General features: G+C 37.4%; 1 protein-coding gene across 1 annotated transcript; it reads right to left on the bottom strand.

Moving 5' to 3' along the window:
* Positions 1-4656: 4656 nt before the first annotated feature.
* On the bottom strand, positions 4657-6998 carry LOC139125553 (zinc finger protein 501-like). Its single transcript, XM_070691644.1, has 2 exons — positions 6886-6998; positions 4657-6316 (listed from the first exon to the last, which is right to left on the bottom strand). The coding sequence occupies exon 2, from the start codon at positions 6300-6302 to the stop codon at positions 5076-5078; it is 1227 nt and encodes a 408-aa protein (XP_070547745.1). The 5' UTR covers positions 6303-6316; positions 6886-6998; the 3' UTR covers positions 4657-5075.
* Positions 6999-12693: the final 5695 nt, after the last annotated feature.

The following is a 12693-nucleotide window of genomic DNA, read 5'->3' as shown; positions in this document are numbered from 1 at the left end:
AAAAGTTTAGAATATTGCTTTTAAACTTCCTTAGCCTTTTAAACTTCCTACATCACCGTAGTAAGTCAAAGTCTTTGATGTCTGCGACGTTGCCACTGCATTAGACTGAAAGATTCCGTCGTTCATAGTTCTCCGACGGCGGCGGATTATACACAATGGAATCTTTCAGTGTACTAAGTAGGCGAATTATGCATCCTTCGAATGATTTTCATAAGACCAAAATCGTTCAACATCTTTCATCGAGCTGCAACGACAAAGGAAACAACTTGAACACCGGAAACACAAAGTCGATGAAATTAAAACTCTTTTCGCAGGCAGGGATACACTCACTTGGGGTACCAGCCCCTAGTATAGTACGATCCCGCAGCAAAGTGTAAAATGGAGAGCACTGTAAAAAAATAGTGAGTATACCCGTCTGCGCCGGAGGTTATAGTTTATTATATTACCATGCCCTGTCCGTTGCAATTGAAATGGTCGAGCTGAACCATGTGACCGACCACAAATAGGTAATTATATTACCATGCTCTGTCTATCGTATTTTAATTGGTCGAGCTGAACCACGTGACTGACCACAAATACACAGTAATGGTCTGTTTACATGCCCGTGAATATGAATAAAATACTAACAACGTAAACATCGTAAATTTAAAGATAAAATGTAAATTGTTATTTTTACAAAGATCATAATCAATCATAAAATAAAATGGAGCACTTGTGGGCCAAGTTCAGACTCTTTTTTCCAAAAAATTACCTGATTTGCAAAATTTTTACAGCGCACGACACTGCGTCGCGAATATTGTACAACTCACTCAGAGTCACTGACATACCGTACCGTAGCATACGTCGCGTCGTGTTGTAAAATACAATCCGATATTTTCGCCATGGAACCAGTTATCATGCTAAACATTACGACCCGATAGCAGTGGAGAAAATTTGATTGAATTCGTTTTCGAAGGCAGAGAAGGTGAGAAAAGATTTCGTACCCGTACTGAAGATGAAATCATAGAAATCGAGGAAAACCGGAATGAACAGACGACCAAGCGAGCTACAAAATGGGTGTCAACCAATTCAAATGTGAGTATCGTAAAATACCGGTTCTCTAAAATTTGATATTAAAACGATATCATTTGATTTACCTTTGTTGAGTAGCGTCGTGAATAAGTATAGCTTTTTGTCATTTTTTAAAATTTTAGGTTGGCTGAGAGAGAAGGGTTTTGCGGAGAACTTCGAAATTCTACCTGTCGACGATCTCAATAACAAGCTGCGAGAGTTTTATGCCAGTCTGTGTACACGGAGCGGCGAAGATTACGCGAAATCTTCCCTGGTCGGCATAAGGGCGGCTATAAATCGTCATTTGACCAGCGTGCCGTACAATCGTCCCATAAATATTTTACGCGATCGTGAATTTAATTCGAGCAACCATGTATTCGTTGGATTAATAAAGAAATTGAAACGTGAGGGCAAGGATATCTCAACTCACAAGTCAGCTATCCAACGCGGAGATCTTGCTAAATTGATGGAATCAGGTGTTTTGTCGATGGATACGCCTCTAGCCTTGTTACGCAAAGTTTGGTTTGACATCATGGTTCATTTCTGCCGCAGGGGTCGTGAAGGGCTTCGTGATATGACAAAATCATCACTCGTGTTTGAGCATGATGACATCGGCGCTGAGTTTGTTAGAATGGCGTACAACGAAAAAAATAAAAATCATCAGGGCACGTTGAATCCGCGAGATGATGTGGCTGAAGAAAAACGTATGTACGCTCAACCGGGCAGCGCAAAATGTCCTGTGAGAGCTCTAAAATTGTACCTGTCAAAGCTACACCCCAAGCAGACCGCCATGTTCCAGCGTCCGCTCACTTTCATCGACCACAGCGCTCCTATCTGGTATTATAACGCGCCTTTGGGATCAAAAAAATTGGGAGACATGATGAAGGATATCAGTAAAGCTGCTAATCTATCGATGGTTTACACAAACCTCTGTTTGTGGGCACCGCTGCCACTATTCTAGCGGGTCGAAATGTGAGTACACACCTCATCATGAAAGTTACCGGCCACCGGAACGAGGAGTCCGTAAAACACTACGTCACCGGCGCAACAGCGGATCAACGCAGAAGTTTGTCAGGGACCCTTTTCTCGGCCACGACTGGGGAAAAATCGAGCTTACCTAGTGCCAGAAGCCGCTTCTCTGAGAAAAACATCGAGAACAATTCCAGTGCAAGCAAGATGTAACACTGACAATAATATCATCCAGCTGACTAAAAATCGAATTTAAAAGCGTCCAACAAAATAAACGAGAGTTTAGAGCTCGTCAGAACGGTCGTTTTCATGGCGGCGTGACCGCACCGCAATGTCTATTGATAAAATTTTGCCGTGGCGACGCTATGTTGTTAAGAGTTTTGTTACATTGTTTCAAGTTTTAAAGTGCAGAAGTATTCATGATTGACCTTTGCCGTGTTACACAGCTCGCCATATAGCGCAGCACGTCACTGTTCAGTGAATACAACATTTTGTGTAATTCAAGTTCTGGGGCCCCGTTGTCTTTCGTGTGGGAAATTTTCGCAAATTTTGACGATTTTCTTGGATTCGTTGGTAATGTAATGGAAATAACAGACTCCGCGCTGACCATTAACGTTTATTTGTGGGCGCGGGCTCGAGGAAAGCCAAAATTAATGGGCTCGGAAGCCTTGCCGTTAATTTTGGCTTTCCTCTCGCCCTTGCCCACAAATAAACGTTAGTGGTCAGCACGTCGCCCGTTATTTCTATATTATGGTTTGTTTATGTGCCCATGAATATGAATAATATCTTAAACATCGTAACTTTTCGGCTAAAACGTTATTGTAATTGGTACAAAGATCATAATCAATCACGAAATAAAATGGAACACTTGTGGGCCAAGTTTAGACACTGTTTGGGAGAAATATCCGGATTTGCAAAATTTCTCCAGCGCGCACACTATTCACTGACAAGTTCTGGGGCCCCATTGCCGTTCGCGTAGGAAATTTTTGTAGATGTTGACGGTTTTTGGGGTTTGTTGATGATATAATTGAAATAACTGACTCCGCGCGGACCGTTAACGTTTAATAATCGGTGCGGGCGAGAGGAAAGCGAAAATTAACGGGCTCGGCAAGCCTCAAATCGAATACACGGCGAGCATTACAACAGCTTGGTTAAAAGTTTAGAATATTGCTTTTAAACTTCCTAATCTTATCCTTAAAGTTAATACATCAGCGTAGTCACTCTTGGATGTCTGCGTCGTTGCCACTGCATTAGACTGAAAGATTCCGTCGTTTGTAGTTCTCCGTCCGCGGCGGATTATACACAATGGAATCTTTCAGCCTACTAAGTAGGCGAATTATGCATCCTTCGAATGATTTCCATTAGACCAATATCGTTCAACATCTTTCATCATGCTGCAACGATAAAAGAAACAACTTGAACACCGGAAACACAAAGTCGATGAAATTTAAACTCTTTTCGCAGGCAGGGATACACTCACGAGGGGTACCAGTCCCCAGTATAGCACGACCCCGCAGCAAAGTGTAAAATGGAGAGCACTGTAAAAATAGTGAGTATACCCTCTGCGCCGGAGGTTATAGTTTATTATATTACCATGCCCTGTCCGTTGCATTTGAATTGGTCGAGCTGAACCATGTGACCGACCACAAATAGGCAATAATGGTTTGTTTATGTGCCTATGAATATGAATAATATCTTAATTAAACATCGTAACTTTTCGGCTAAAACGTTATTGTAATTGGTACAAAGATCATAATCAATCACGAAATAAAATGGAACACTTGTGGGCCAAGTTTAGACACTGTTTGGGAGAAATATCCGGATTTGCAAAATTTCTCCAGCGCGCACACTATTCACTGACAAGTTCTGGGGCCCCATTGCCGTTCGCGTAGGAAATTTTTGTAGATGTTGACGGTTTTGGGGTTCGTTGATAATATAATTGAAGTAACTGACTCCGCGAGGACCGTTAACGTTTAATAATCGGTGCGGGCGAGAGGAAAGCGAAAATTAACGGGCTCGGCAAGCCTCGCCCGTTAATTTTTGGCTTTCCTCTCGCTCTGGCCCATAAATAAATGTTGATAGTCAGCGCGGAGTCTCTTACTTCTATACTTTCGCCCTGATTTAGGCAGCAAGTTAACGCTAACAAAAACGTTATCTTTATATAGATAGCACAGAAATCACAACGCTTGAATGTGACTTCCATCTTATTTCTAACGAACACCTGTACTTGCTTGGTATCCATACTACAACTTGTATGCATTTCAACAACATGGTTGATGATAACAATGGGGAATTAGGCTGACTATAAAGAAGTCGATTGTTCCTGTATTTTATTGCTTTTTCAATAGCAGTAGCTATAGATTTGCCCAGTGCTGATGGAGTGAGGTAACGTTGTTACCTTCTATTTAAGAACATGAAGAATACTAACTTATTAAGTATCAAGAACGTACTTGTCACGTATATGTTCATATAGCCTTAGTAGCCAAATAATGGCAAGATAAATACTTTGTCGGTTGCAAAACGTGTAAAAAAATGCCAATTTGTATAATGACAAATAAAATCTGAGCTTATTAGAGTTAGGAATGGATGATGCATATTCATCTACATAATGAAAACTTAATTTAAAGGTAGATATACAACACAACAATAATCGAGAGGCTCTCATAGAAAAAAATAACTAATTAATTAATATATTATATAGTTAAACAAAAGACACAATATCTTTACTCCGAAACAAAGTATACGATTTGTCTTATTCAGAAAATGAATATTTGGTATTCCCGTGTAGTTTGATTAAGCAAACATAAACAGGCTGTAAACATGCTTTAAAATATCTATATTGTACGACATTATGTGACAGTCCTAGTAACTTTGTATATTTACAGTAACAAAATGGAAGTGGCAAACATTGCGGTTTGTTTGCCCATACATAAAATAACACAACTTAAACTACTCTACTTGTGCAATTTTTCATTTGAAGACTTCTCGCGTTGATTATTTCAGGTCACGTGAAGAGTCAAATGCTTTACCATCCTTGTTCGACTTTTTGGTTCCTTTCAAAAAGCACTAGATCTTAAGTTGCCCCTTTGCTTATCAGCGAGATTACGCGTCTTGTATCGGTATATTCTTTCTTTGGTGTGAACCTTCAGGTGAGCTTTTAAGTTGCCCTTTTCCCTGAATGTTTTTCCACACGCAAAGCATGAGTGAAGTTTCTCTTTTGGGTGGATTCGGAAATGTTTGCGAAGGTTACGACTATTAGTGAATGTTTTCTCACAGATTCCACACTTGTTTGGTCGTTCATTTCCATGGATCATCCGATGCTGCTTCAGGTTCGAACTCTGTTTGAATTTCATACCACTGTCCTTACAAGAGTACAAATATCCTTGTGAGTGTGTCCGGAGATGGGCGTTTAGATGTTGGTTACGCTTGAAGGCTTTACCACATTGGTGGCACAGGTATGGCCTTTCGTTTGAATGGACTTTGTGGTGCTTGTTCAAGTTGCTCAGATCAGAGAAACGTTTACCACAATCTTTACATTTGTGTGGTTTTTCCTTTGTGTGCATACGAATATGGCGTTGTAGGTTGTCTTTGCGAGAAAAACGTCTATCGCAAATTTTACACGCGTACGGCTGTATTTTCGAATGAGTCTTGAGATGGTTGTTTAGATTACCAGATTGAGTGAATGTCTTGCCACACTGATTGCATGAATGTGGTCGTTTCTGTGCGTGTATTAATTGATGAATCTTAAGGTGATACTTTCGCTTGAATGTCTTGCCACACTCCGTACATTTGAAAGGTCTGCCAAACTTCAAATATTTTCTTAGAATGCTTCTACGAGTGGAAAACCGACTTCGTTTGATGCGTTTATGTGTGATTCCTTTCGGCTGAATTGTTGAATTTACACTTGGGATGTTATTCTGCCTTTTTGAGATGTTGCTGTTCTGTTCTTTACATGTGATTTCCTTGGATCGCAACCTTTCGTTTCCCAGCATCCTTTTTTGCCGTTCGCTAGTATTCGATTTCTTTTCAGACTGGCGAAGTTTGTTTTTAGTTCTGGCCTTAAGCCGAGCGGATACCCTCAGAGCATTCTCATGATTTGAAACTTCATTTTTCTTTCGATTTACTCGTTTACTGAAAGTTCCGCTGGAATGTCGTTGTCGCTCGTTTGAGTTCATCGTTTTGTAGCTTGGTATTACTTGTTTGTGAACACTATAATTTTCGTTGTTTTCAGGGGAATCCAAGAGCCATATTGCGATGTAACCGAAATGTGCAAATGTGTCCATAATTAGTTGAACATCTACGCAAGAAAAAAGAGCGTATCTTCGATATGAATAAAAACCACGTAGGCCTATTTATCACTGTCATAGTTATACCGTCTAACTATTTCATTTGCTTCCACTAGATGCATGGTATTTTTTAAGCTAGATAACTAGTGTAGTTTTGCTGTGCATAACGATCATTATTAAGTCAGTATTTATTAATATACATAATACAACTTACAAGACGAAAAGAACTATGATCACTGCCAATTTTCAAACAACTGTTACGGCATTACCACATAAATCAGATTGTGTAGCTGTAGCTACGTTGTTTTTTGTTATTGATTATTAAAACAAATAATATCATATGATAATGTAATTAATAAGAGCGACTGACCGCCTGATTGCCGATTTTCGATATATAACGTCATACAAATAGAAATAAATGACTTAGTTATACTTCTTAACATGTATCCCTAAGGTTTGAGCTTGAGTTGTCAATTACCTTATATAAACAAACCCATAAAGCACTATAAGGTATGGAGGAGGCATGTCTTTACACTTAGCACAAGAATGTTAATGTGTATCTTGAAAGAAAAATTCTTACCATCGTCTGAAAGGTTTCCGTTTTGATATCTTTGGTAGATTTGTGAGATTGATCTTACAAAACCACGTCCGATAGTTACCTTTCTCTTTCCTCCAGTCGGTAAGTTATTGTTATTTTCTGGAAATTCATGAAGCGAGTGTTAAATTGACAGATCACAATAAGCGACATACTCATTGAAAAAAGGTGCTTCGATGATGTCTATTTTATGAACTTACCCGATTATATAACACTTGTTTCTTGTTTTTTAAGTCTAAACCCGACTATTTGTTGGGGTTTAACCTACTTTCGGGGAATTTGACATGAAGATTTGAAGACTTTGAATGCTTCATGGCTGCTGAGTGCTGACACCAGAAACAAATTCTCACATTGCTGTGTCCTGTAGTACATGCCTAGTCAAAGCGTTATAAAAATGCTGTATTTATGATATTGAGATAAAACAAGCTGATTGTTCATATATTCAAAGACATCCATGCCTTCAGTAAAATAATAAATGACTACATATATATATATATATATATATATATATATATATATATATATATATATATATATATATATATATATATATATATATATATATATATATATTATGGTGCTACCGAAGGTGAACAGATGTCAATTGTAACTATAATTCTCACGACTTACTTTGGAAACATACACATATACGGAACACCAACAAGTCTGATAGCCTCGTTAAAACAGACTAAATAGAATAATAACACACGTCTTAGTCGCGTTTTCCTTGATGAATCTATTAATTAATTCTTCCGGTATATGAAACTTTGAAGAGCTTATTTGAGCTTACTTGCCTATTCTGCCTTGACAAGGAAGAAACACTGGTTTCGTTCCAGCGTCGTCTTCGGAATCCAGAACTTCGACAGAAACGTCACACCCTTCAATTCTTAATGACTCGATGGCCATTTCTATGACTCGTCCAATTTCCGAGTGATAAGTGCCACTTCGATGTTTTTCCGATTCTGGTTGTAATGCGTCAAGTTTCGACAAGTAGTCTAATTATTATTTGAGTCTTTACTCCTTATATGTAAGTTGAAGAATATCTCGTGAGTCTCATACGCCTGTGTTTCCACTCAATCTAGATGAACCAAAGTTCACTGGATATCAGTAAGTAATAATTAACAATGTGTCACCCTATCAGTACTGAATGGTGTATCCTTAGTCCATTGATTCATTGTAATATGACATTAAACTATTCCAATAATCAGTTCCATTCCAGGTAATACATTACCATGTCCATGGGACATTTGTGATTTACATATTTAAGTAGGACCATCCTGAACCACTGATAGTTAGTGGTGGTACAGGTGTCCGGCATTGGTAAACGTACCCTACTAGTATGCTACACCCGTCAAAATCGATTTAGGTGAAATTTGTTTTGCATAATTCATTTTTAGCTCACACGATCACACACGTGGGCTAATGTCGCAACGATGTCTGTGGGTCTGTCTGCCTGTCTGTCTGTCTGTTTGTGGGCCCGATATTTCAAAAACGGCTATTCAGATCAGAGTCAAATCTGTTACAAAGATTCACTTTGCAAATGGCAAGAACTGATTAGTTTTCGGTGGGCGGCTTGCTTACTTTTTGTTCATTTGCACAATTAATGACTTAAGAAAAAACGGATTTCGATTGAGAACGACTGCAGAAAATGTGATGAGATTTGCTACAAATATTGATCATACCAAGATATATCAGGTGTTAAGGGTTGACAGGAAAGATAAGTGCTAGTTTGCATATTTAATGAATTTTTCTAATTAAGGATATATCTGAGTGGACTCAATCAAAATTGACGAAACTTGGTATGTATATTGACGACACTGTGATTTGACATTATTGGGAGTCATTTTGCATATTTACTTCTGCAAATTCCTAATTTGCATATTTAATGAACTTTCCTAATTAGGGATATTTATCTTAACTGACTTGGCAAAAGTTGACGAAGCTTGCTATGTACATTGAAGATACTTTGATACACCATTATTGAAAGTTACTATTCACCAAGGCAAATTCCTGATTGCATATATAATGAACTTTCTTAATTAAGGATATTTATCCTGATTGACTTGACCAAAGTTGACGAAACTTGCTATGTACATAAAAGATACTTCGACACAACATTATTCAAAGTTATCAAGCATTTTTATTTCAGCCGATTCCTCATTTGCATTTTTATGAGCTTTCCTAATTAGGGATAGATACCAGGATTTACTTGATCAAAGTTTGCAAAATATACTATGTACAATGATGATATTAGATTTAAACAATATTGAATGTCATTTCATATTTTTATGTCAGCTAATTAATAATTTACATATCTGATGAGCATCCACAGTTTAGCATATTTAGCTTGAAGGACTTGGCCAAAGGCAATTAAGCGTACTATAGAAAGTGGTGATAAAATGGCAGCAGTCAAAGAAATTTAGTATTTTATTTCAGGTAATTATATATTTTAATGACCTTTATAAATAATCTGTGGTGAATATTGTTCATGGTGTTGATCTTAACACATTCAAAGAAATTGCAAACATATGGAAAAGCTACAAATTTACACTAATCTGCAAAGTATATAATGAAACACGTGAGCATTGTCAGTTCATATCTGGTTAAGAAATGGATACATAAATGGGAAAATAGCGCATGTTGACAGCATAAAATACTGCGAGACTTTTTGCCGAGGATTAAATGGTGTTATTTCATCTTGCTATATTGAAATAACAACGATATCCAAAATTGCTTCTCAAACATGGTTGACGATTAAAACGAGCGAGTCTAACTTCAAGTGGTTACACATGATAGACTATATTCCTATCATCCTAAAAGCAACAGTAATTTGTAGTATAATAATGAAATGCTTTAAAAAATCTAATTTCTTGATTCTGACACAATTTCAAATAAACTTTTGATCGAATTTGAAGTAAATTTTGATCAAACACGCAATACAATCGATCAAAAACAAAAGCGAAACTGAATTCATGAAACAAATAAAGGTCACGAGGTAAGAATACATGAAAAAAATGCACAGAAAGTTTACAAGTAATACGTTATAAAGGTCATGGCTGTTGTTTTCTCTGTAGGAGACTTCCTCACTACGTGTCTTGTATGACCACTACCAAACAAGTATTCGCGCGAAGACACTCGAAATTCAATAACATGATGAGCGTCAAAGAACTTCTTGCCAAGGTCCACAAAGAATTTTCTAAGAGAGGGGGAATAAACCAGTTTTTTACTTCTGCGAAACCGCTACCGTGATATTCGGTTGCATAGGTGATCACATGATATGAAATAGAACTAAAATAAGGAGCATTATGCTGCAGCATGAAAATGCCGGGTCGGGAAAACTGTGATTGGATTGACAAGCTTCTTTTGGCCTTTCATGAAAATGTGATAAGTAGTCGACAAGATCGAGCACTCAAACCTATAGTTATATTTTGCCTTGCAAGATTTTTCAATCTTATGTGACTTTACCGTTTCCTGTCATTTGACTTGTTTCCGACCCATAATTGACAATGCACAGAGGAATCTTGCGTGACAGCATATCACTATATGTGCACTTTTGTGCTCCGGAATGCCGTTCGCACGTAATGAGGTCATCTGTCTCCTAATCAGTTCCTGCAACGTTGTATCAAGCCTCCTTTGCTCACATTACTCTAAAAATTTCGTTATCAGGATTTATTGGGAAAAAATGACTGACTCAGTGTAATTTTGGCCCATATTATTCGATGGAAAATTTCCTATCTCGAGTTATATTGCATATCGATGGCGATGCGGTAATTAACGAAACTGCCTGTTGATTGGTATCTGTATGGGAACGTCTGAATTCCTTGCGATGGCTGTGTTATATTTGCAATTTTCCCTTGTAACCAGCTCCAGACAAAGCTTTAAACTGTTCCAGCGCTCTCTTTCCACCTCATTTGACCGCATTTACGTGTAACGTCGCCGAAGTGACTCTATAAAAGTTAATTAACGCACTAAGTCTCACACAGTGAACCACGCTAGTCAACTCTTTGTTGTTTCGTGGGCGAGGGACTCTACGCATGTGCAATTAGATGGTTTCCCCTTGCCATGTGCAGAGATAGACACAGCAGAAAAGCAAGCTATATGCATTTTCACCGTAAGCATACCCCTTGACAGAGATTTAAGGCTGCCATATTTAACTCCAAAATCACTTGCTAGGATGTCTGGAAGGCCAGCCACAGCAGCTGTAAGCTGAACCATAGCCATTTTGTCGATGAAAATTGGGGGAAAACAAGCTGTAAACAAAGATTTTTGGCCAATTTGGCCTTTTTCATAGTTTAAAAAATTGAAATGTCGTCACCATAAAACAACGGAGACACAGGATTTTTTTATGTATTACGGGAATTATGTTGGACAAACAAACAGGACTTTTTTTTCTAAGAAGGCTATTTCTCGTGCTATCGGCCTTCAAACTTAATTGTCCTGATATTAATGGGTACCCACATCCCGGTTTGCTTGGGTTATGGTTATTAGAAAAAGGGGGATATCCACGCAAAAAGTGTCTCGTAGCTAGCATTATCGAAGGCCTTGGAATATTTTTTTGTACAAAAACAAGGGAGAAAATGCGTGAGTAGATTTTGTTTTTTTTAAATTGTAAGACATTGATGAACTATTAATCATCAGATCAAATGGTGTCATATTTCTCAATATTGTTACATATTTACGAATATTTCTTTTTCCGACCAAATCCTGAAATCTCTAATCTGTATCTTTAGTTAAACTTTGAAGAAAGAAAGTGCAATAACATGAACCTTTGGGATCAAAAATATTCTTTATCACCACCTTAGGTGGTTTTCCTCTTTATTGTTTATTAGCCATCTTGTCACATAAATGTGTAGTTGTCAGACCCAACAAAACCTTAACTCGGTAGTTTTCGAGGCGAGCACTTCATGCATATGTGCTCCTTGCTATGGCATTCTAAGGCAGCTGGGTCAAAAGCAGCTTAAATTAGCAATAAATAAAGGATCAGTAATACAATTTATACTATATTTGTCACCGAATATCAGAACATTAGACGCCACTTTAGCTTGTCAGTATCTTGGCTTAGTGGAGCGCTGCACCAAGCACAGTGTAGTTTCCTCAAAAATCATTTTTTTGCAAATATTCATTAACCTTTAATTAATTTGTTAACCAAAGATTAAAATTTCGGTTAAATGTACCTTTTAGTACGTTAGGCAGTCTTAGAAAAGAAGTATTAATTTATGCAAATGTAGGCAAACCAACGGATTTTCTGGCTTCTCTATTCTCCCAATTTCAAGATTTCCAAAGAATATAACTAAACTTTGGCTGGGTCAAATTTTCTGTAATGTTCACATTATATTCTTTAAATGCTATATAACAAAACAATTTTTTTGTTTGGCAAAAAAATTCTTACATTTTGAAAAAGAGGCATTTTAATTTCGCTTATCATGATTTTAATCGCTTTTTTGATTGTCAGTCTTTCACCTATGCCATTTTAGAATAAGGAAAGATAATGCAAAATAAAATACTCTTTTTTTTACATATACTCTTTTTTCAAGTTAAATATTACAAATCAGAAAATCGTGTCAAGTTTTTGACTTAATTATTTTTGTCATTAATACCAAAATTGAGGTGTGCTACCCAAAATATACACCCCTTTCATCCTTTGAGTAAACTATTAGTACCATACTAAACTTTTAGATTCTCTGCTTTTTAAAAATATATGGTAGGGGGGGGGTCCTTGTCATCTTTGATGATAAATACAGCTTTGAAAAGAAATTGCGTTGGCAACACGCAGCTCAATCTTAAAAAGGTTTG

This window comes from Ptychodera flava, chromosome 3 (assembly GCF_041260155.1).
Source record: "Ptychodera flava strain L36383 chromosome 3, AS_Pfla_20210202, whole genome shotgun sequence".
In the NCBI taxonomy this organism is placed as follows: Eukaryota; Metazoa; Hemichordata; class Enteropneusta; family Ptychoderidae; genus Ptychodera; species Ptychodera flava.
Note: the sequence above shows the minus strand (reverse complement) of the source record. Positions and strands in the feature narration are given on the sequence as shown.

Excerpts from the sequence above, each read along its gene's own strand:
- LOC139125553 (XM_070691644.1), bottom strand. The coding sequence starts at position 6,302 with ATGGACACATTTGCACATTTCGGTTACATCGCAATATGGCTCTTGGAT.